The sequence below is a fragment of the Pseudopodoces humilis genome, chromosome 11, assembly GCF_049639895.1.
Source record: "Pseudopodoces humilis isolate 2021_Gansu_Grassland_sample_001 chromosome 11, ASM4963989v1, whole genome shotgun sequence".
NCBI classification, from domain to species: Eukaryota; Metazoa; Chordata; class Aves; order Passeriformes; family Paridae; genus Pseudopodoces; species Pseudopodoces humilis.
In genome coordinates this window covers 13,845,850-13,870,714 of record NC_142210.1, presented here as the reverse complement: position 1 = coordinate 13,870,714, position 24,865 = coordinate 13,845,850, and the positions used below count along the sequence as shown (strand labels likewise).

At 45.2% G+C, this 24,865-nt stretch overlaps 1 protein-coding gene across 4 annotated transcripts in view; it reads right to left on the bottom strand.

Moving 5' to 3' along the window:
• Nucleotides 1–24,865, bottom strand: part of FGF12 (fibroblast growth factor 12) — a 232,518-nt gene that overhangs the window by 73,290 nt on the left and 134,363 nt on the right. For 3 of the 4 annotated variants that reach the window (XM_088060968.1, XM_014254302.2, XM_088060967.1), the window contains one exon: nt 3,596–3,706. In XM_088060968.1, the coding sequence (XP_087917094.1) occupies nt 3,596–3,706 (111 nt within the window). Of the gene's footprint in view, nt 1–3,595; nt 3,707–24,506; nt 24,755–24,865 lie in introns of those variants that run through there. The other variant, XM_005524975.3, reaches the window with a different exon arrangement.

Sequence of the window (24,865 nt, the reverse complement as noted above, 5' to 3'; positions counted from 1 at the left end):
TGCTGGAATGCAAGCCTCCTTAATCTTTTGGTGTTTCTGGCTGGAAAGCCCCAAACAATATCTAGCTAGAAAGCACCAAACAATACCCTAGATATGTTGGGCTGTTTCCACCTGGTCAGTCCAGGTCACCTATCCTTTCTGTACTGTCCATTTGCCAAAGCTTTTCAGATGTTCAGCAGGATTACGTGGGCAAATGAGGCATTACCCTGCTCAGCCCAGGGGAGAGCAGTAACAATGCAAGCACTGACAGCAGCACTGAGCCATGAAAGGCCATTTGAGATCACTGGAGCTGGAAGGAAAGATACTGCCCCAAGTTGGGGGCCACACATCACAGGAGGAACACAAACAGGGGCCTCATACACCATGAAAATGCACTCCAGTAGGACGAAAACTTCACATATCCCAATTCCAGCAGCCAGAGAATGTGCCCCCTTGCTTACATTGAAATGGCACATCTCTAACGGCATGGCAGAAGGAACAGATGTCCCAAGTGCTGGCTCCTGGGAAGCTGGCTGGATGCCCATTCAAATGCCATTAGAACTTGGCTTTTTCTGGGTTTTTTTTTTTCTTTAAGTGAGAGGAGGTGGAAAATAAATGCCACCAGCTTCAAGAACACACAAAAAATGGGCAACAGATAATTAATTTAAAAATTGCTTAAATATTAGCAGTTCCTCTTGTATAAATAACTGGGTTTTTATTAGAACTTCTAATTGCATCAGATGTATCTGAGGGACATGGCGTGTCTCATTTTAAACGTTTATTTTGCCAGAGTAAACCAACCTAATGTATTCCATGAAAATTATGCATCCTTTCACAATGTTAATTTGAATAATCAGTGTGGGGGTACAGAACACAAAGCAATGTATGGAACACGGTGTTCACCAACTGTTTAACTGCGCCAAGATGACTTCTGCATGGAGAATAGGTGGTCATCTAGGGTGGGAAGGATCCTCCTCTGGCTCTCAAGAGTGCCCCTTCCTGCTCTGGATGCAAGATAACCAACCCCTCTTCAGGGATGGGAAGATATTATTTATCTAGTCTTTGATGAGTCTTGCTCTTGCACACACTTCTGACTGGCTAGTTAGGAACCTTCTGGAGAAGCACTTCAGAACAGAAAACAGCAATGAAGCAAATCTGTAAGCTGTTTACTTGGACAAGTAACTTTTGACTTTCTTTTGGTACTTCCAGAGTGAAAAATGTGATTTCGTTTTGAAGCTGTAACTGGAAGCTTCACATATTCTGAAATGTTCATTCAAACTCAAGATTTATGGACAAGACCATGTAGTAAAAAGTTATATAAAGTTGAATAAAGCACTGTCCTAATTTCATTTTCAGGAGCCAAGTATTGTCAGGTTGGATTCTTTCCCTCTTTTGAAATCCCCTGAGATCAGAAGATGGGGAATTCTTTGGCTTCAATCTTCTCTCGAAAACTTGCCTAAACTTTCCAGCATAGTCCCTGACTCCGAGCCAGTGGCTTGGCACACTTCAGTCAGATGCCTCCTCTCCCACCAAGCTGCCGAGGCAGGGCTGCCATCTCACCAGATTTATACTCTAGAAGTGTACTTCAGCCCATCTATTTCCAGTTAAGAAGACTGGATGAAAGCAGCTCTCAGGTGCTCAGCACCCAACCAAACTCATCTCTGACATTTCTGGAGTGATGTATAAATCACAGCTCTTTGGGCAATTGGGGCCCAACCTAGCCATGGGAACTCAGGAGGTTCCCCTGCAACCACTGAGAGTTTAGCAGCTTCCCTCATCTCGCCTGTCAGTCTGAAATATTGCAGAACTGCTCTTACATTTCTCTGCTGTTTACCTAAATTTATCCCTGCTCCCATTTAAGCCCATTACTTTGTTGTTCAGTCCTCCGTGATAGATGAGGGCAATGAATCCCTGTCATCTCTAGCATATCTTCCCATGTTTTTGACAAATAGGGCTCCAGTGGGATTTTCTGCAGCTTAAGAACACCCCAGGGCTTCTTCCTTTATGAAAAAGCAGCTAATACAGCCCACTGAACACACCCCATGTGTAGGTGTCTGTCAGAAAGTATCTCAAGGCCAGACTCTTCTTGAATGAGACCTCCTAAGTCTCTGAGCGTAGAGAAGTGTGTGTGTGTAAGTCCACAGATTCTCCTGCTCCACACATAAATCAGAAATTGTCTTATTGCAATTTGCAGTATATAATTTGTTCAGTATCAGTGTATGTAAAAGGACTAAAACCTGACATTTACATTTGATACAGGCCACATTTCTGGATTCAGCCTCTTGGGTCATTCCACGAGGGCTTTGCCAGCCACCTGCAATTTCAGTCACCATCTTCCCACAGCTCCTTCTCTGCTGTGTGGACGCCCAGCCCTGAGCTGCCTGAAGCAGGCAGCCCCAGAACACACCATGCTCCTGCTACAGCTCCCTGCAGCTTCCTGGGGATGTGGCAAACACCAGGGATGTGGGGCTACAGCCACCCTGCACCCCTGTCCAAGTGCACCTTCACAGGACAGTGTCAATGTGCTACATGTGCTGCACCCCTACAGATACCCCTCACCTGCAGCCCAGGCCCTGCCTTCCTGGAGAAATGCCAGCTAGGAGCTTCTTTGAATTACATCAAAATTTGTCAGCAAATCAAGCAGGCTCCTCTTTTCACAAAGTACATGAAGTTTTCTTCCATCAACCCTACCACACAGATGAACTTCTGTTCACCTCTAATAATGTCTGGGAAGCCAAATTCCAAGCTGGCCAGGTTAAATACCCCTCTAACAGTAGTACAGGGAACTGCAAACCAACATAGATAAGAAAAAGCAAGACTTGAGTTCTACTCTCAATTTGTGGCAGCAAGGATCTGAGCTTAACTGCCCACTCAGGGATGGCACTCTGATGCCTATGAAATGCAGAGATGCTGCAGAAAATATTCTACACCTTTTATAACCTTTTGAAGAGCTTTGGCATTGACAAAACGACTTCCTCTTCAAAAGGAAGACTGACGACTGCTTTGTATGCATTTAAACCAGTATGGCTCCTGCGCATGGCCATAGTTTTTGAACTGTGTGGCTCTGCTGCCCTTTGTTGTCCAGCCTACACCCAAACCCTCTGAACATGGTTTTAGAAGATGACCTCCTTTGACAAGGTCATTTGATACCCTCAGCCTTTACACCAGCCTCAAAGCACGAGACTTCAGTGAACAGCTGCTTTTCTCCAGCCTAGAAATTCCTGATGCTTGCTGAATTTTTGAGGCTAAAATAGTGAAAACGATTTTCTCCTCTTCTCCTTGGAGAGAGAATTCCCCGTATCCTTTACCCACGTGGCATGTGTATAAATATAATCTCCTTTCTCTTCTGGCAGCAATTCAAATCATGGGTTTTATTCTCCACCCCACCCAGATGGCAGTTACAGAATCGGGGCAGGAGGGAAGAAGATCGGAGAGGAAACATATGAAATTATACTGGCAAGATTTAAAGGGGACGGATAGATAGAAAAAAAAATGTGCAGAAAACAGCTGTCTTCCTCCTAATTTGATCTTTTCAAAAATGAAGCTGCACAAGTGAGACCCACTAGGTGATGCATTTGATTGTAATTGGGTTGCAAAACAGGCTAATTTTTCTTACTGTAGTCACTGTTTTCGTCCTTGGTCCCATCAATTGTACCATCTGGGTGCATCTGCAGGAAGTATTCCTGCTGGCTGAATAACCTTGTCACAATTCCTTTCAGCTGGGGTTCTGCAAAATAAAAATAATAATTATTACCAGATATACTGAGTAGCACAAGACCCAATTTGCTTGTCCCCCATTAAGCCCTGAGTAAATGTAAAAGTGCTTGGCAGGTAAGACCGCTTTCAGTGATTCCTTTCAAGCATGGTTGTAAAATATTCATATAAAATACACAGACATACAGGCAAATATAATTGAGATCAGATGAGAAGATAAAATGAAATGCATACTTGGTGCAGTAGAAGCAGATTATGGAACATCAAGTCTCTAAAAGTTACCTACCAAATGGAAGTATTAGACAGTTAATGTATTTAGAATATGCCACTTGTTCAGAAGAGTATTTGCTAGCACTCTTGCAAAGAACGTTCCCATTGTTTCTTACTCTGCTTGTGAAGCCAACCACCTTGCTTTTTGTATGGTTGAGTCACTATCATGCAGTGCCAGTTTTATGCCAATGAAAAGCTACTTAAATCACTGGTATTACAGTGGTGTAAACCCCGAGCAACTGCGTGCCGAAATCAGGGCCGCATGTGAGCCCACTCTGTAGGACTTGGGGAGAAAAATTCAGAAAGGAAGAAGGCATTTCCAGACCTGACCTCTGAAGCATTTATGGGCACCTCAGACTACCTCTGTTTTAAAATCCTGCACGTTTCCCCCCACCCCCCTCCTAAAACATGTGCCATACAATCTGGCAGATTACAATCTTTGTCTCCAACAGGGACCTTTCCCAGCCCCTGTGTGTCATGAGCCAGCCATGCCCTGGCTGGGTCTTCCCTATTGTCTCTACAACATTTTGTACCTTCCTGCTGAAGGGTAAAAGGGAAACATGAAAAAAAGCACAACCAATTTGAACTTCACATGCCAGGTGTGCAGCTTTACCACCTGTCTGCTCGTCACCCTACCAATCAAACACAAACTAAGTCATCAAAAACAAATTCAATTGTAATCACGCAAGTTAAGATCTGCCACAGGCACTGCTGCTGGAACGCAAGCGAGCTGACTGCATGTGAGCAGATACACTCACTGGATGGAGGAGATCCTCCTTGTGTGACAGGAGGTTGTGGTTTTATGTGACCACCCACCAAAAGTAAATAAATAAGACCCAATTATTGCTGGCTCAATGGACAGGAAGAATCCAGCGCAGCATACCAAAATCTTGTCAGGCTCCTGCCTTTCCTGCCTCTAGTGAGGCTGTTTAATAAGCCATGGTCGTTACATAACTGTGGTCACGTTGTGTGTTAATGTTCCCATCCGGAGCCCCGCTCTCGCTGCATCACTGCACGACTCCCCTTTGGGGAACCCTCACCCTGCTCTCCTGCACTGACAGCAGCAGGGATCTCAGATGCAGACAGGCTGCAGGAACAAAGCATTTCAGTTTCAGCAATCCCTACACTAGCCAGGGGAGAGTCAGGTACTTTCTCACAGCTACAAAAGCCACTGAATAAATCACATCAGATGGTTTCTATGCTGCCTTAAAAAAGATGTGATTTGAGTGCAGTGAGTGCTGTAGGCTGCAGTCAGGTTTTCTCCCAGCAAGACTCAATGCTGGGACAGTAAATAAGTACTGGGCATCTACCAAGAGCTAGTGTTGGTCAAGCCAATATATGTCATAATGACACCTAGCAAAACACTTAGCTCATTCTTCTTACTTAAATGAATTACCTATTTTGTTGAATGCAGAAGCCTGATTTAACTTTGCTTTTCATTAGAAAAGCACATCAAAGCTAAAGGAAATGAAAATCTGCATTCTCAGGCACCTGCATTCTCAGGTGCCTGCACCACCCTCCTCAAGTCTGTCCCCTTCCTCCCTTTTATCCAGTACCACAATAGTAAAGGCACTAATAGGCACTCTTTGATATGAGACACCTACATTTGAGTCCCTGAATGAATCTTAGCCTCAGTTTTACTCGCTGGTTAAATTTTAATGTTTAAGTACTTTGCATGAAATGGAAGAGCTCCCTGAAGGAGAGATTTAGAAGATGCTCCTGCAGTCTGAGGCTTTCTGTGTGCTGGAGAAGTGGGGAGGTCTTTTCTTAAAGCTCTCTGAAGAGAAGCGGGGAGAGAAAACAACCCTGACCTTACCTCTTTATTTTGGAAGATGACTTAGCTACAGGATAGAATTAGAATAGCACCTTTTCCTCCTTCTTAGGGATACAAACTATATTTCAACCATGCAAATAATTTTGGAACAGGAAAATCTCTCCCACTTTTACTAAATAGCCTACCAAGTAAAACGCTGACCAAATCTGCTTATTATTTATAACTTATGACATTTTCAGAGTTTATCAGAATAGCACCCAAGATCCCCTGATGCCTTCTTGCATCCTTTCTATAGATGCAAACACTTGCACCAGAAGGCTGTATCACCATAGCAAATACAGGGTAATCCCCAGGGTTCCTTTCTGTTAGTGACCTGACAGACACCTAGTCAGCTTTAACAACTGCTTTCCTCATAATGCCAGCCTTTTCTGAGTCACGGCCTACCTAGGGACAAGTTGGAGGGGAAATCATGTGTTATATGACCTGGTTTTGCTGAACTTTGAGGCTCACACCCAAATTCAAAAGTAAAACTCAAAGGGAGTGAAGCAGAGAGTTCTCAGCCATACACAAAACTATGTTCCTCCTGGCCCTAACAGTCTGAAAGCAGCAGAGCTCCCGTCTCTCCTCACTGCACAGATCCTCTTCGGCAGGAACAGCCCTGCCCACACTCATATAGGATGTCCTGTAGCAAAAAAAATACCTCTTCCAGCCACCGAAGGATCAGAGAGCATTCAGGAGACACGCAGGTCTCTCCTTCTCTGGTTCCTTCATCTTCTTGGGTCTCTTTCTACAGCAGAGAAGTGCTGGTGAGAAGCTGCACCTCTGTGTACCTTTAGCTACTTGAACTAAACACAGAAGTGCAGGGAGGTGAACAGCCAGCACCGAGTCATCTAACACAAGGAGGGGCTGGAGAGTTGCCTGAGCAATGGGTGATACAGTACAGCATCTCTCCACTTGAACTGATCTCTCTTTGCATCCCCAAAACCCCACAGGCTGGCCAGGCCAGGTCCATAGGGTCCCAAAACCACCAGTATCTCTCCAGTGCCTACAAAGGAAGCAGCTTGAACACAAACAGGTGACAACAGCTGCTGGAGTAGCTGCTTCCCACCAGGGAACCTCTTGTCTTATGTCTGGGCATAAAGTGAGCTACTGGGATTTGCCATTCATACAGTAAACTGAGTGGCTAGGGGACTACAGACAAAATTTTAGGTGAAAGCAACTTTTAACAAGGAGCAAGGATTTGCCCATCTTCTCCTCTCAGTATGGAACTGTTACCTGAAGAGAAAATTGTATAATCACAGGACAGGAATTTTCCTGCTAGCCCAGAGGTAAAATGCTGCACGTGACTTTTAAGAGACCTACTTTTGTCATATCATATATTTTAACATCACTTCTTTCCATCTACAGAGCGATTTTATCAGTCTTTCAGCACTGGAACATAACCCTTATGCTGCAGCATTTGTGCTGAAAACCTCAGTCTATAGAAAAAAAACCTCAAAACCAGTAAGTCTCTGTCAAATAAGGATGCTGAGACATCCTGGTAAGTCAGAACAGAAGGACAATGAAATAGACTGAGAACTTTCCAGGTTTGCAATAAAAAGAGAACCACCCTTCCTAGCAGACATTATTGACAGTGCTTGTTGGAGTACCAGGGAAAAAAAATACAATAAAACCCCACAACCACGATACTTTTGTCTATACTACCCTCAGTGATACTGCTCCAGGCTATATTCAATAAGAGAAAGAAGTAAACCATAAAGTAAAGGAAAAAAAATTGCAGCACAGATAAGCAAAAACTACTATGAGCATTTTCTTTCTATAATTCTTAGAATTTATCACAAATCAAACTTAAACCTACTCTCTAACCTCAGCCTTGTAAAACAAATGGGACTCAAATCCTCTTGCTTTTAAAGGCACAATGCTGCATAACACACTTGGGATAAACCTATTCCTCCCACTCAGGCTCCTCCGTGTGCGCTTCTATTCTGCTGTAGAAGCAGCTTTCCCTGCAGAAATGGAACTGAACTAACATGGGCAAGACTTCAGCAGCAACTTAGTGTCTCCCAAAACACAAAGTCAAGCACTTTGGAATGGATATAAGAAAGATGTTCTTGCTGCCTTAATCCCAAGCTACTGACTGAACAGAAGAGATTTCCATGCAGCTTCTACTCCCAGTACAGACCCCATGCTATGAGGTTTCCCATGCAATATGCCAAGGGATATTTTTAGCCCTAACTTTATAAGCAATACTGCTATACTTCAGGATGCTTACTTTAAAGATCCTGTTGTAGCTGCTCATATACAGCTGTTGAGAGCTGGGGAGTACTGGAGAAAACGCAGTGGACATTCTTTATGCAGATACAGTAAGCTCAACTCCTTCAAATTCCAGAAGATGCAAGGGAAGATCATGCTCAGGAAGCACAATGGGGACATCAGAGTGCAGAACAGAACAATAACACAGAGCAAGAGCTAAGCTGTAACTCTCCTAGTGTGCAGCATCTGTCAGAATGGGCACTTCCCTTTGGTGAAGACACAGTTGTCACCTAATGACCCTTCTGAGAGCAGTCATCCACTGACAACTCACTAAACACCCTCTGAAGGGCATCTGCCTTAGTTACCCTTTCCATGGGCCAAACTCACCTGCCCGCCCTGCGTTTAACTTTCTGAGCCCTCTGGCACAGCTGAGGCTAACTAAATCATGATCTGACTGCTAATCTTCCTGTCTCTACTTAAATGGTAATGTGATGCTGCCATTATTCATTTCTGCTGTCCTGATGCTGAGCCTTAAAGTCATCTCAGTTCACCATGAGCTGCTGTGCTTCCTGCCTTATTATGCAGCTACAGAGTGCTCTTCATCCTCCTGGGGCTTGCCAAGGACATGACAGTTGCAGGGTGCTCACATGCACTTTGATCTGCAGGGCCACGCTCACTGAAGGCCAGAGGACTATGGCAAAATCAGCTACTCTGCAGAGTCATATCCCTCACCCTCAAGCTGCAGACACTGCTGAAGATATCTACTGTGTGCTACGGGGAAAAGAGCGAGAGCACTGACAGAAATATCACTCCTTAATGACCTCTTCATTTAGCTCTTCTGTTTAAGGTGAATAAGGAACTCACCCCTTAAATGGAAAATGGAGAACACAGAAGTATAATAACTCCCCCTAATGCAGAGAGGAGCTGTGAGGTTATGCATCAATGCAGCATTTAGCAAAGCCCCACTGAGGGCACCAACTCCTGCTTCTTTCCATCAGCAAAGCAGCAGCACTAAACCCCTGGGGGATGAACCCTACTCTCTTATTGTAGGGTAGTGCAATTTGCCCCAAACCCCGAGCTCTGGAGCAGCAAAGAACAGGCCACAACACCAACTTCCAGCTGCAACTCCACTATGGAAGGCAGTCTGATACAGTCTCATTTCTTGGAACTTTCAGAATGCCCATACTCTGGCAACACAGTGACCTGAGGCTGCAGGAAGCCAGTTCCCACTTTGCCTTGGGATGGGAATTATAAAAGGACTCAACACAACCATAGTCACAGAAATCATCTTAATCTGAATTTCCAAGTCAATGGCACAGAACTCGGAGGGGCCACTTTCCAATGAACTTTTAAAAAAGATGAAGGGCTTATTGACCTTTGAGGGATTTGAGCCACCGGCTCCAAGGATTCTTGCAATGCATAGCAATGCTCTTGGTTGGCAGGCAAGCCTCCACTTGAGTTTACTGGTGCAGAACTGCTTCTAAATCTACTTCAGAAGTTACTGTGCTGGGTGCCAGTGGTACTCAGTGTGGGTTATGGCATAAACTCTGAAGCTCGTGGGGCTACTGCTCTCTGCACAATGAGCTGTCAAACAGAGGACTCTGCAAGCTCAGATGGGAAGCAGCAATTTTCTATCCAGCAACCTGCAATAAGGTACAAGGAAGGCACCTACTGCAGAATTTCCACAGGAGACTTGCCCATTTGTTTGCTCTCTCTCACTGCAGCTCAGTGTCTGTCTGGTCTTAGCACAGTAAGGCTGTGAGAGATGCCAGCAGCAGGCTCCCAGAACAGTCCCTCTGGCACCTCCTAAGGACATGGGTCTGGCCAGGGAGAAAGCATCTCCAGCTCTCCTCTGAACCACCTCGGCACGCTGCTGACTCCCTTCTGTGTCTGTGCAACAGTTTTGCTGAGGATGTGACTGCAAACATAGGAACTGTAATACATCTCAGGAGCATATTTCACCTAAATGTTCTTCAAACATTTGTTTATTGCAATTAAACATTTTAGCCCAGAATTTACACATTCCATTATTCTTATTTTCACCCATTCAGGCTGCAGCTGTCATAATGGAGGTTGATTTATGACTCACCTAACCAGCACTCAAATCCTTAGCACACCAAGCCCAGCATGCAAGTCAGAGCATAAACTGCTCCTAATTTACTTAGATTAACTCTGCATTTTAAGTGCCACTGCAGAAACTGCAGTTCCCCTCCCTTAAAAAGGATGGGTTCCAGAACACTCGATAAGCCAAATTTTGCAGACGCAAATTTTGTAGACAGAGAAGGGCACCAAAATCACTCCTTCAGAAACACGGTATTAATTGAAGGCTTGTAATAAATCGGCACGAAAATCAGCAAGCTCCATGCAGATTACTATGGTGACAGGCATCAGAACATAACTCAGGGATGAAAAGCTGAGGGAGATAAATGTTGGGGTTATTTTCCCAACCAGGAGCTGCCAAATTCTCCTGGATGTTTGGAGTTAAGATGAAGTAATTTGGCTGTCTCAAATTAAATGCATCACTATTGACATAAGCTTAATATCTCAACTCACTACAATGATTCACTGAATCCACCCAAACTGGGAAGCTCAGGAATAACACCACTTCCAGCTGTGAAAGGAGCTGCTGCCCTTGAAGACCCAGAGCATGTTTCCTCTGGTCAAACACCCTGACCAACTCTGCCACGCAGGAACCATGTATGTAAGTCTTCAGCAGATGCTGCACATGGCTGCACCAGGCTGTGGCTGCACCTGCAGTGAGTCCCACACAGAGCAGGTCAGAGCATCGTGAGCCACACGCGGCGATCCTGGAGGACACTCCAACTGTGTCATGCAGGTGCAGAGGAGGAAAATCCTGCTGCAAAGTGCTGAGTGTTTTCAGCTCCCACAGGAGTCACTCAGTGCACAGAAGTACACAGGCAGGGGCAAGACATTTATTTCCCAGTGTCACAGTATTTTCCAGTTTCTGTCACTAAACTCAGCAAAACTGTTTGGAGCTGAAGGACATGTATTCCTTGAGGAAACCTACAAGCGGGTGGCCAGGATGGCCTAGGCAATGCTGCCTGTAGCACCCTGATCTCCATCCAGGCAGGGAGAGAGCAAAAGAACTGCAGAGCCAAGGGAAGTGAGTGACACAGGGGAGCATTTGTGTTTATCTGGATGCCTCCTCAGGCTGCCTGCACATAGATCCAGTCACGGTGGGTAACAACAGCTGCCCAGGCATTAGGGAGCTCTGCAGCAAAGCCAGGCATCCAACCCCACCTTGCAAAGCTGCCATGAACGCCTTTTAGTTTAGATGCAGCCATTTGGCTTAACACACGGGCACATCACCCAGCCTGTGAGTAGGATGGAGAGATGGAAACAGACTTAATGACATCAAGATTTGCTCACGAGGTCAATGGTTTTGGGGGGCACCAAACAGTCAATCCCAGCTCCTTTCCCAGTGATGCAGAATGAAGGCCATACCCAGCTTCAGTTTAACATGATTACAGGGCTAGTGTCACCCTCCAATTGCAAAGCATTCATTTGGAGAAGAAAATGGCTCTGGAACAAGAGGGCTACATGGCACACTCGTGTATTTACTCATCTCAAGTGTAAATCTCCACCCAGGGCTAATAACTACAGAGAAACAACTGGTGTTTCCAGGATGCATTACATGTAATAACAGGCTGTGCTGGCAGGGATGGCTGCTCTGTTTGAAGGACATGCTTCCAAAAATGACATTACCCTAACTCAGAAGGATGATGGGCTCAAGCTGATGACAGTACCCATCAAAGCAATCGCCTCCTGTCACCATCACTGAGTCACTAGAGCAGAATGGCACCTTGTAGGCAAAAAGAGCATCCAGAGAAGTGATTTCCTTTCCTGTGCTAGCACCTGCCAGGAAGAATAGTAATTAGCTCTCCAGCACGGAGCACAGCTGCCTGCCTGCACCCCTCCACAATGCCTGCTTTGCTCTAACCAAGATGAGTCCTTCCAGGGAAGTCTTATTTCTCACTTGCAGAGTAGGTGGAAATGATGTGATTGCACGTCTGGGGCATTTATGCAGGCCCTCCCATATCCAGGGAATCAGCTTTACAGGGATGTTAATACAAATCTGAGGTAAGGGGCAGAGAAATTAGTCATATAAAGCATTGAAAATTGGGGGTGCTACACGGAATCACTGCTACATGTCTGTGGATGGTCTTAGCACAGCCTACGGATGTTAGAAAGTAGAGAAGTCACCCTGCAGCTCACCCACTCTCCAAGATCTGGATCCCATGTGACAGCCACCTAAGGCCAACTGCTCAAAGATAACGAGGTATGAAGCTGTGGATGAGTTTTCCCAGAAGGCAAACAGCAAACTAACATACATGACACATGAGCTACCCACTCTGCACAAACACCAAGGACAAAACAGCCATCACAGCACTGCAGGGCCAAAGAGGAACCCAAAGACCACTGCAGGTGAAACAGTGGGACAGAAAGTGAATGGGAACTGATGGCCCACCTGCCACCAGGTATTTTGGCACAGAATTGCTGACTGGCTCTGACTAAAACTGACTAGATGAATATTTTGCTGAAACGTTCAGAGTAAGAGTAGGTAAAGCTACACAAACTCCATCTCACTAAAAATGAGAGATATCTGAGAAGATTGCAAGTTTTCATTTTTTTCTTTTGACATGACATTTTCTTTGGAAATTTAATGAAAAAAATGTTAAAAGAGCCAGAGATTAAATCCAAAGTGTCACTTTAAGTACAATGAAATACTGCATTGAATCTGAATCCTCTTCTCCCCAGAAACTTCTTTTATTTGACCAGAGAACTAAAAAAAATCAATTCTTCATACAGTTCACTGCCACGTTTGTCTTTGCCTCCCCCAGGATGTGGTTTATGTTGCTTTGTTGATCCAGTAAGTTTTAGCAGCAGACAAAATTTCAAAATATTTCCTTTTCAAGAGCAATTTTCTACACCTGTACTGACTTGAGCTCTGATGATAAAACCAAAGCCAGGCAGGAACAAAAGGCATACAGAAAAAATGTAGGGCCATTCCAGAATTTATGCATAATATGCTTTTTCAGGTAAAGGAATTTAAAAACTGAGAAATTTAATGCAAAAGAAGTTGTAACTACAGCTCCTAGGCTGTTGTTTTCCAGCACAATCAATGCCTTGGCTACCGAAGGTTAAAGCTTGCTCATAAGTATGGATAGCAGAGCATACAAAATGTATTATTTATTTTGAGGAACACCCTGCAATTATTCCTGACATATTGTGTAATTAGCTAAAATTACAGCATATTCACTGAGAGTGAAACAGAGGATATCATAAATATTATGTGTGAGCCCACAGTCACTGGGCACATTTCATCTGGGTGCAGACATGTCTCATGAACCAGCCAAGCGTGGTTCTGCCTGGCCCCCTGGGCTGTGCCAGCTCCAGAGCCGACAGAAACAAAGGGGGAACACGGGCAATAAACTCCTGACTTTCCCCATGCCAGCTCAAGAGCTGCATGAGGATTTAACAAATGGGAACACCCACATTTGCAGAGCTTTAAGGATGAGTGAGCCCAAAGCTCATACCAGAGAAGAAGGGGTATATTCCCATGTATGTTATCCCAAGTGAGGTGGAAAGGTGAGCTCGAAGGATGTCTGGAGAAGCTGCTTGCTTTTCCTCCTCAAGCTTACAGGAGGAGAAACCAAAAAGGAGCTATGACCTCTTGGCAGGCTTGCAGCACCTCCTGGCCTGCAGCTTCCCAGAGAGAAGGTTTCCTACAGAGCTACATGTCAGACCCATCCTAAAGACTTGTTGGATGGTTTAGAAGTTGTGGGGAATGTTGTGGCAGTGCTCTGTGTGTACAGTTAGAAAGATTTTGTTTTGTTCTCTTGACTCCAACATGTAACATAGAACTTCTTCACTGTTAATTAGATTTCTTCCTGGTTTCCTACAAAGATGTGGTTTAGATATTAGAACATTCTACTCAGAATTTGCCCCGTGGGAGGATGCAAAAAACAAGTTTAAGAACATCCTTCTAAGAAATGCACATCTGGAATCAGTGTAGGACTGAGGTTGGACTATTCAGCAGTGGGGGTCCCTTTCAGCCCTGCTGCTGGGTGACCATGACTCCATGGCATTAGCACATTCTATACTCCGAGTTTTTGAAGGGCTCCACCATAGAGTCCCCACTTCCTCTCACCTTCAAGTGCCCCATGCAAGGCACCCCATCACTAATAGTGCTCACATGAGCAGAGCAGACACCATCCCTGCTGTTCAGGCCTGCCATAGTGCTGGGATTTATGCTATTCTCAGATGCTAAATCTCTTCACTTCCCCTATCAATCCAGCAGGACTGAAATACTGCAGAAACACTGAGACTGAGAAATCCCTCACATAAACAAAACATGCTATGGAAACAACCACATCAATCTTGCACCCTGCTCTGAATACCTAGAAAAGTAAATTCATTAAAATAGAAAATGGACAGAACATACTACCAACAAGCACTGACAAGAAATTCATCACTTCAGATGCTATCAGTCTTGGGAAAGGGACTTAGTCCTACCAAGACCAGCTCACAGAAGTGCCCTGGATAATCACTGGATGGTAACTCAGGGAAAAATTTGGGTCCCAGTGTCATTCTGCAAGCTTTAAACAGTCCCGAGTGATAACATCCTCTTTTACTACAGTATTCCTCAGGCAATCTCACAGCATTTTCCAATGGGATAAGCATGTGAAATCCTTTTATTTAACAGGTAATGAGCCTGTGATCTGGAAAAAATTAAAGCTTGAATCAGTCAGGTTGCATTAGAAGGATTTTTTTTGCTCTCTGCACTAGTGCAGCTTAAGCATTTCTGTAGCAGTTTGGAAGCATTTTTTACTCAAAACTATGGTGTTACTAAATTTCAACAAATCTTATACAACACCCAAATGCATAATGAAAATGTGCAGTTTGTGACATTCTGGTCTGAAACATTATACTTCCAAGAGCAAGATCATGCTAAAAATGGCCAAAAGTCCACCATATGACTCGAAGTTCTTTCCTTTTGCTTTGTGAAAAGATACCTTTTTTAATCTGCATAATTATTTTAATTTTTTATTAGAGCCAAAGATTTTCTTCAGACTGATGAAAACTCTCCAGGTGTAAGAAAGCCATCATCCACTTTGTTCCATCTAAAGCTCTGCTTTAAATAACGATGATATTTTACTGCTCATCTCTCAGCACAAACACCTCATTTCTGGTACCAGGCAGCACTCAGGACTCCAGTGAGACAGGCAGGTTCACTTGCCACCCAACTGCCATCTCGGAACAGAGCTGAAATCAGTGAGCTCCCTCTCCAGGGATGCATGTGCTAAGGATGACACCATGCAGATGGAGTGAAAACAGAAAATCTGCCTCTCCAACAGGTTTCTGAACAAAGCTCCTACTCCCCCAGCTGCCCATAAGGGCTCAGAAAGCTCTAAAACTTCACTTGGTGCTTGCTAATCATTCAAGAGCTGTTATGGGGCTGTAGCTCTGAAATCTTAGAATTTATTTAATGGAAAGTAGAGTAGAAAAAGAAACGGGAAGAAAAATAGAAGAAATGTTTATGGAAGCAAAAAAGATAGGAGTGGCATGGAATGAAATTAAATGAAAGCCAAAAGAAACATTTCAAAATGTTTCAATACTGATGGGTTTGCCTGCCAGCAGGCAGAGCCCATACTGGTGAGTACCACACCTCACTGTAAGAGCCAGCAGAGAATTACTGGTTACACCACCTTTTAGCCACAGTAAGAGACAATCCCTGCAAGAGTGTGATGCTGATCACCACAGAACGACCGCAGGGACGGCTGCAGATCGATACCAGAGGCAGCCAGTGACTCACCCCAGCTCCAGTTACAGGAGCTGTGCCAGGAAAACCACCAGCTACAGAACAGGTGAATGGTCCAAGCCTGTCACCTGTCAGCATCTGATCCTTGCATCTCCTGCAGGAGAACCCTTCAGCAACCCAATCCTAAGCTGGGTGCTGGAAGCCAAAACTAGCTATCTTTTTGAAAGTATCTACTGGTTCTCAATGTTCTGGAAAATGTGGACTGGCTTTTTGCAGCCTGGCTTCATTGGCAGCAGACCCATCCCCTTGACCTTTTGCAAACAGTTTTGCTGTGGGGAATGAATGAGATGTATTTATTTGGCAGCTCAGGCAACATGGGTGACAACTTCTAAGCGAAGAAACTATCTGTGCAGCCAGCAAGGGGAGGAGACAGCCAACTATGCTATTCTAGATAAATATCAATTAAGTGAACATGTTCTATTAACCCCAAGACCTTTCTTTTCTTCCTTCATTTCAATCCAAAATGCTTAAGTATCTCAAGAAAGGAACATTTCAGGGGGATTTTATCTTTATCATAGCTGCAATCGCGTTTCAGGAGAAAAGGCACTAGTAACAGAATTACATTGCCTCTCTGTGGCTATTTTGCCAGTTCACAGCACTTAGCTGTCCATTGGATGTAACACATGCCCTTAACAGAGCAGGCTGCTGGAGGGAAGGTGAGCCAGGAGTGCACAGAGCACTCCATAGATGCTGCTGTGGGATGTGAGAGAAGATCTGTGCCCTCCACCACTGCAGTGGCTATTATCTAGCCCTGGATCCTCATCCTCACATACAGCCCCCACCATGAGAGGAACGCAGCCATTTTTTGACATCAATGAAGTTGCACACTCTGAACAAGAACTATCGTGATGAAAAGGTCCCAGGAAGAAAGATGAGGAACACAGGCAGGTGACAGCATAACTGCTTCTCTCCTTTTACCACAGCTGCCCACCTTCTGGCCAGGGAAGTGCCAGAGGTCCACAGCTGAGGGTTCCTCTTCTAGAACACAGCAGTGCCAGCCAAGCACCATTGGAAATTGAGTTTGTTTTTGTGCTCTGAAGGAGAGGGCACTGATGCAAGTCAGACCGGATTGCACAAAATTCCACCTCCCACACAATACTTCAGGTACAACAGGTGCACATGCTGCCAAGAAGAGAAAGGAACTGCTACTGCTACTTCCCTTCCAAACTGAGAGCTCTGCCTAGAGCCACAGAACCCCATGCAGCATCTCCTCAGTGGGTACCCTGGCACAGCAGAGCAGTCACCTCCTCATGACAAACCCAAAGCCACAGAGCAGATGCAGCAACACAGCTGCACAGATCCCTTCCATGATGCTGCTGCTTCCAGCATTAACCTTCATCTCCCGGTGCAGCCCACTCCACAGGGAAAGGGCAGAGAGCAGAACTGCCCAGAGGTGCTGCACAGAGCCTCATCACACCAGCAACCAGCCAGCAGCTCCTCCCAGAAGACTGCAAAGGCTCAGGACTCAGGACATCACCCTGGTTTGTGGCTTTGTCCCTCTGTCACCTTTAGCCAGGGCATTCTGGAATGAACACAGGACAGAAGAGATGTTTGACAACTGCCAGCTTGCATCCAGATGCATTTTCTCAGCAGCCACATAAGCTCCATCAGTGTCAGAAAGCTCCATTTCAGTGCTTGGAACAAGCAGTTATTTGTCTGAGCTGCAGCGTGGGGGCTGGAAAAGCCGAAGTGAGTGGTCTGCCTGAACAGTGAATCCCACAGTTGTGTTCCACAGCTCCCAAGAAAGATGCCTTCTGCTTTACCATTTTAGAAATGTGTTGTAGCTGCTATTTTCAGAGGTAGTGTTAAGAAGCTGTAGCCCGACAGCCCTGTGACCGTGCTGCACAAACTCAGTCTCTGCATTGACTCCCTCAAAGCACAAACCCCCTGTTCCTGCAAGCTGGATAAGAGGCACCCATGAGGGCATCCATGGCTCTCCTACAGCTTTTAATAGAGATGCAAAGTAAAACCAGCCTCTGGAAGGGCTGAGTTATTTCAGGATTCTGCTACATGTCAGAAGAGGGCAAAGTTAAAACAATAGATGTAGTAGCTTACTCCACGCTCAGAAAGGATAATGCATTAACTCGAAGAATCTTGTGTTAGCTGGGGAATAGAGAGGAACTGCGTATTGAACAGGAGAACAGAGTATGAAGGCACTGCTCCCTGACAGACTGCAGCAAGTACAGCCCAAGCACAGAGCAGATGACTTCAGTATGACTTCAGGTCACTTCTCAAGACATTTCCAAGATCAAGACAAGACAATAATGCAGTCATGGCAATGACACTGTGACAGCACACAGAGCATACAGAAACGTATCTGTAATCAATGATTAGTTCTTTATTTGAAAGTTAGTTCTTTAGAGCTGATTTCTCTGACCTGTTCTTGCCTATGTTCTTGGTCACCTTCTGCCAAGCCATGGAGCTTGCAAATATGACAGGGATGTCAATCTCTTAGATGTTTTGCTTGATAAAATTCTTCCTTTGATTTTAATAATAGCAAATTACAGCTTGGTTTCAACTTAGCAGGACTAGAAAAATCCCAGAAATAATGTGCATATGACTGTTCAGAAGGGTAGATCAAATGAGATAAACATCAGAGGGGTGAAACAAATGTCTACCTGGTCACTGTGGTTCATGGTATTCCTGCTTGGGAGGGGAAGGAAGGAAAGCAATAAGCCCAACTGCGTTTTCACTTGCTCCCCACCACAGTAAGACTCATGATGATGTTTGTCTCTCAAACAGCCTTGTCAGCTCCCATGGCAGCTCTGCTCTCCTCACTGCCCAAGTCAACCTGATTATTGTTTTGGTTAATAGGTAGCCTATCTGTTAAAATATGAAGTATCTGGTCTACTGGAATTATTCTGAATTTGTGTTGAATTCAGAAAAGCAAGGATGAAAGGAAGAAAGAAAACCTTGTCTCCATTTTGGTATTTTTTTGGAACTCCAGCTTTTGGGTTTATATTTCAAAGGAACATTTAATTTAGAAGAATACCTGAAAGTTAAAAAAAAAAATACACATATTAGAATCTTCTAAATGAAATTGCACCTTTTACCCCACCTCCCAAAAAAAAACCACAACCCAACAGCTGTATTAGTCAATGATAAATTGATTTATATGGATCTTTTATGGTGAAGGAATATAATCACTTATGAACCACTTTTTGCCCTGACTCTCCCGTTTGGCTGGTGATGGAGGAATCAATCATTCGTACTGATCTAACGGTGAGCCTCTGGTGGCTAACAATTTCCACTGCTCTCACAAGCACAGCTACCCCTGAGGCCATGGGGACAGAGGATATCCATCCCTCTCAGAGCTTGGATGATTTCCATGGATTTTCTTGGCATCAGCCTTACTCAGTCCAGAACTAGTACGAAGCAGCTTACTGACTGACATGCACACCCATAGGCTGTGTTGGGAAGCAGGCTGGCAGCTGAGTTTTCCATGCTCTGGAGAAAGCCAGGAACCTGCAGCTTTTCCCCAGATTTTAGAGACTGAGAGCTCTGGGTTGCTATCTGACCCCACAGTAACCGAGCACAGCCAAGCACTGTGACATCCACCACATCTGCAAGTCACGAATGTGAGTGATACCACCCCCAGGGATCAACTGGATAAAATGAAACCCATCTGCCGAGCTGTCACGAGCAGGAGAGAGCCTCTTCCTCCCTCCTGATTATGTTGGCATTCATTAGCAAGGGTGGTGCAGAAGGAGCTGACAGCACTGCCCCAGCCAAGGAGGACACATGCCCTCAGGACTATGCCCTTGCCCTTGCTGTTATCCAGGCTCATGTCTAGCTGGAGACTTGGCATCCATTGCCCTTAGCTAGCACTTTTACAAGCTCTTGCTGTCCAGGTGATGCCACATTTCCAGCCATTTCCACTCCTGTCAGCCACTTCTTAGATACAGGGCACAGCACCAAATTCTGCAGAGGAGCAGGTAGAAGAATGAGATGGACCCCCCTTGGCTGGGCACACACCCAGACATGCATGGATACACTTCCAGAGAAGAGCCGGGATCCAGACGGAATTCTCCTGCAGGGAGCAGCTATGCCCTGGGTAATGCAGCCGGCATCCTGACAGTAGCAACAAAGTGGACAAATTCCACAGGTTGGGCAGGTATTACAGCTGTTCTGACATGCACCACTCCACAAAAGCAGGCAAGCACTGAGCTCAAATGGTGGTTTTCACCCTGAGCTTCAATCATCATTTTCACCCTGCATGAAATCAGAAAGGACTTCAGTATTTAAGTCGAGGAATTTAACAGCTTGCAGATGACAGACTTCTCAAATATTTTAAATGTATCTCTGAATGAACAAAGTCCTTCTATGTCCTTCAATTAAAGCTGCTCTTATATATTACTTATACTGTTGCAAAAATATTTACATCCATCTATTTTAAGTTCCAAATCTCTATTTATTATTCAAAATAAGAAATACCACAAAGGGAAAACAAGTTTTAAGTTACTGCTTTTTTTCTGTGTGCTAGCCATTTCCTTCACTTTGGAAGAAGCCTTTATATATCCTAAAGGAAAAGCATCTTTTCCGTGGAAGAGCACAAAATATGTATCAGACAGGGAAAAAAAAAGAATTAAAAAAACCACTTTTTTTTTTTTTCCCTGGGGTGAAAAGGCTGTTTGAGAATGAGCTCTGCATTCTGAGCTGGTAACTTATCTATAAAAGCAGCATCTGAGGGGACGGAGACAATGCTACACAGTCCTTGGCATTGCCTGACCCAAAACTGCCTCAATTCAAACATGATTTCCCCAAGTAGTAACACCTTTTCAGCTGGGGCTTTCATTTCATTTTATTTCAGTCCCCACAGACATTGTGCCTGATGCTCCAGCCTGTTTCCCTTCATGTAAGGCTGCCAAACTGCTCAGCTTTGCTGTTCAGTGGCCATGGCATGATGGAGGGCCACCTCTACCCCAGCTCTCTGGGGTTCGCTCTGCCTGGGAAGATGGCTGGTGAAGCAACAGTGACAGCTTGCATAAACAAGCTGGACCCACCAGCCCAGGCTTTTTGGACTGCTATAAAACAGCTGAAGAAGGAACATGCTTGGATGCTTTAATACAGACACAAAGAGGATGAAAGTACTTGGTTCAACTCTGCTTGCAGGGAAGTCATATGGAGAGAGCTGCTTGTCTCGTCTCCTGCATTGAACTCTTGGATCCACCAGTCCCTTGAGGACCTCTTGAAGCCACACCAACAAGCCATGCCATACAGTAATTTCTTTTGAATCCTTTATCAAGTCACTGAGGTTCAGAGCAAAATATATAATTTATAGATGCACAACTGTAGCAAGTGACCTGTATTAACTCACAATAATTGGGTTAAGCCCACATGTCCAAATGTTCAGTTTAGTCCACAGCACTCAATGTCCTTATTTGGCCTATCTTACACCAGTAAGTCATCTCGGAGCGAAACACATCCAAGAGCTCTAAAAGAACACACTGTGCACGTGAGACAGCTGCCTTTGCCCACTGAAAAGACAGACAAAATTTGTTCTCATTTTACAACACAGTCCCTATTATGAACAACAAATGAGATGTTTTTGCAGTCTGTTTTCCCCAGGAGCAGATCGCTTTGATTACACAAGATATCCCTGCATGGATGTGGTTCCCCATAACTTACCAAAACCTTTGAGTACTCATGCCCAGTACACGAGACTCAGCTGCTCTGGGGTGCAAACTCTCCCTTCCCATACGAGAGCAGGAGTGTGTCACTCCACACAGGCAAAGTGGAGCACAAGGTGCCAACCAGTGCCAAGTACCTCTGCTCACCCACGTCTTTACTGAATATTTTAGTTACAGTTTGAGTCACATATTAAAACATGTAATAATCAGCTTACTTAATCAATGCTCACACAGTTACTTTACAGAAGCAAAGAGCAAAGGGAACATGAACCTCCATCAGAGTTGGATTTGCGTAATGTGCAAGCTACAGCTCCACCACTGCTGCATCCTGAGCTCAGTGGCAGCAGGGCCCAAAGTGTGCTGTGCTGGTCCCTGCATTGGGAATTAGGTCTCTGTGTCAGGTAGCTGCTCCATAGCTGGGGTTGGTATTGCCTTCTGCAAAATGGGAAGAATCCTTTCCATTCGGTAGAGCTCGTTGAGTGCTGTAGATGAAAACCACTCTGTAAATTCGAAGTATTTTGACAGTTACTCCCCACAGTCACAAGACAAGGTCATGTTTAAAAAGGTACGACGAGATCCTCTAGCACTGTATCATCTCCAAATACAACTGTACCTCTTTTCAACAGAGTGTTGAAATTCCCTTCACTGACTTGCAAACTACTGAACCAGCATATCATTAAGTACACATAATCACTGGGGTTGTGGGTCACTGCACAATGTATGCACATTTCTTTAAACCACTTCCAATTCATTTGCATGTCATTTTCTGTGCAGAAACTGGATTCTGAAAGGAGCAAGTTATCTGGGCACAATACACTCCTTTGCATAAACAATCTGAGCAGCAGAATCCCTGTAGCATGCTGCCTCCTGAGCAGCACGCCCAAGACCAGGAATACGATGTATCAGTGAAATAAATCCCCAGTTAAAAGATGGATGTAGGGAACTAAAGCAGACACAGTCCATGGCCTTGGAAAGGACATTTAGATTTTTTTTTCATAGCAAGTTCATTCTTCTAGTTCTTAGATTTTATAAAATGAATACAGTACTGGTAAGAAGGGATTGACTGACAGCTCTGAAGATTGAGCAGCTCTATTTTTACAACACTGAGTAGCACTGATCCTCCTTCTAAGTCAATAAAAAGATTTCCTAAAATCATTCTTGCCTGTAATTTATTGAAAATTTCTCAGCATGAAAGTCCATGCAAGTTGAGGGAATTCTTTACATTCACCCATTCTTCACAGGCATTTACTGAGTCCAAGGAAGCAGAATTGGACCTGTGTAGCTGGGAGCACTGGGGTAGGACCAACAGAAAGGTTTCCCAACCACATCCTGCTGGAAGTCACTCAAACTTTCATGAGACAGGGCATCTTGGAATCTAGGTAACAGAGCTACACTTCTCAGCCCTTTTAATCCTTAGGAGACTGCATTTAATAGCAGATTAAGATGGAGAGGAAAGAGGAATAGTAAGACTCCCAGTTCCTATTCTTGATCCTGCAAAGAATGATTCCTGAGACAAAATGCCAACACTTTTTGGGCAAGAGCTGTATTCTGGTCTTGGCTCACAGATTAACTGTAAGGATAGTCCAGCAAGCCACCACTCATCATAACTTGAGCAGGAAAAAAAAGATAGGCAACTTTTCCCCTTCGAATATTTCAAGTCACGCTATATTTCAAGTATTTTACAGCCTCTTGTGACAGCTGCTTTAAAGCAGACCATTAAAGAAAATGGTTTGCACAGCCTAACCCATGCATTGAGTCCTCAAACATTCTCATAGCTAAATACGGTCCTTGCCCCACAGCCTGTGAATTTAGAGTGCTAACAGCAATCCAGAATGATTATTCTTTCCCCTTTACTGACAACAGTGTTGAAAGAAGTGGCCTTCTATGGTGAGAGGCTTTGTCCCATTTCCTTCCCTTGCTCAGATGAGTCCCAGTCATGTACATCTGTCTACAGGCAAGAGGAGCAGCCTTAGCTACCTCTGACACCTTGGTGAAGAGTCATTACCAACAGACCTCAGCTGTGGAGAAGAGGCTTCATGGAGAGACTCATCGACAAACACAATACTAATGTATATGGAAAACATGGGAGGGTTACACAGATTGATGGTACATCCTAATGGCTAAGTGAATGAGTATCTCTCCTTTTTAACCATTATACTTAAGAACATCTGAGCAAACTACCTCTTCACAGCAGCTTCCCAAACCAACCTCTGTTTTCTTACCTTTATGGGGACTTACAGCAGTAAAAAAAATAAAGCAAGACAATAAATCATAATTCTACTCAGAAATTATGGGGGGCTATATTCTTGCCAGGTGCTGAGATCTCACACCCACCAAGGACAGCCGAGAGCACAAAGCAATGCTCAGAACTGAAACTGTGGGTGGTGGGACTTCATTGCGGGAACGTGAGCACTAGGGCGTACACTGGGGCGAAGTTCTTCACAAGGAACCAAGACTGGCACACACAAGCACAAAAGAATAAAGAAAAGAAAGAAGACAAAAAAGGACTACCCTAAAGAGCATTTCTAGGTCCTCACAAACTCAATACCAGGTGTAACTGGTTGTGTAGCTGCCATCAAGAGAGCTTTCTAAGCTAATGAAATTCCCTGTACAACTCTGCTCTTGAAGTAGCACTTGATGGATTTAGTTATCAAATGGCCACAATTTTAACTGATCCTCAGTTTATCGATTTCCCTGTCTCCATGCAGAAAATGAGAGACCATTTTAAAACTTAACTACAAGGAAGTGGAAAAATACAATTCTGGGTGAAGCTTGGATAGATGAAACGGCTGGGCCGCTCTTGCCGGAGGACCCTCTGTGCTCATGATCCGGACAGTGGTGAAGGGATGCTGGCAGCAGGTCACTGCCCACCCGTCCCATCAGACCAGCGGAAGAGACCCGCCAGGACCCAGGCCAAAGTTGAGCGCGGAGCAAGCCTCGCCCCCCAGCCGGTACCGGGCGGTGCCCCGGGGCAGCCATCCCGGGTCCGGGGCTGCCCCTCTACTCGCAGCGGGTTCCCACGTCCTCGGCCCGCCGTACTCACCCGGTCTCCTCCTCACCGGCCTTTTCCTGCCGCTGCAGAAGCGCACTTTGCTGAAGACCCCCAGGACATGCCTCTCGCATAGGGAGCGTCCGTCCTTGCTGGGGCTGGAGCGGCGCTTGGAGGCGGACACCCGGTCGCTGTTGGACTCCCTCGCTTGCCGCTTCTGCCGGATCAGCGAGCTGGCGATAGCCGCTGCCATCGCCGCTCATGGGCCCCCCGCGCCGCGCCGCTCCGCTCCGGGGTGCGCCGCCCGGGCGCGCTGGGGCCGAGCCGCCGCCGCGCCCCGCGGGGACCGGGGACGACCCGCTTAACGCGCTGCAGCCCCGAGTCCCGGCGCCGGGGAGGGCTCAGCCGGCCAG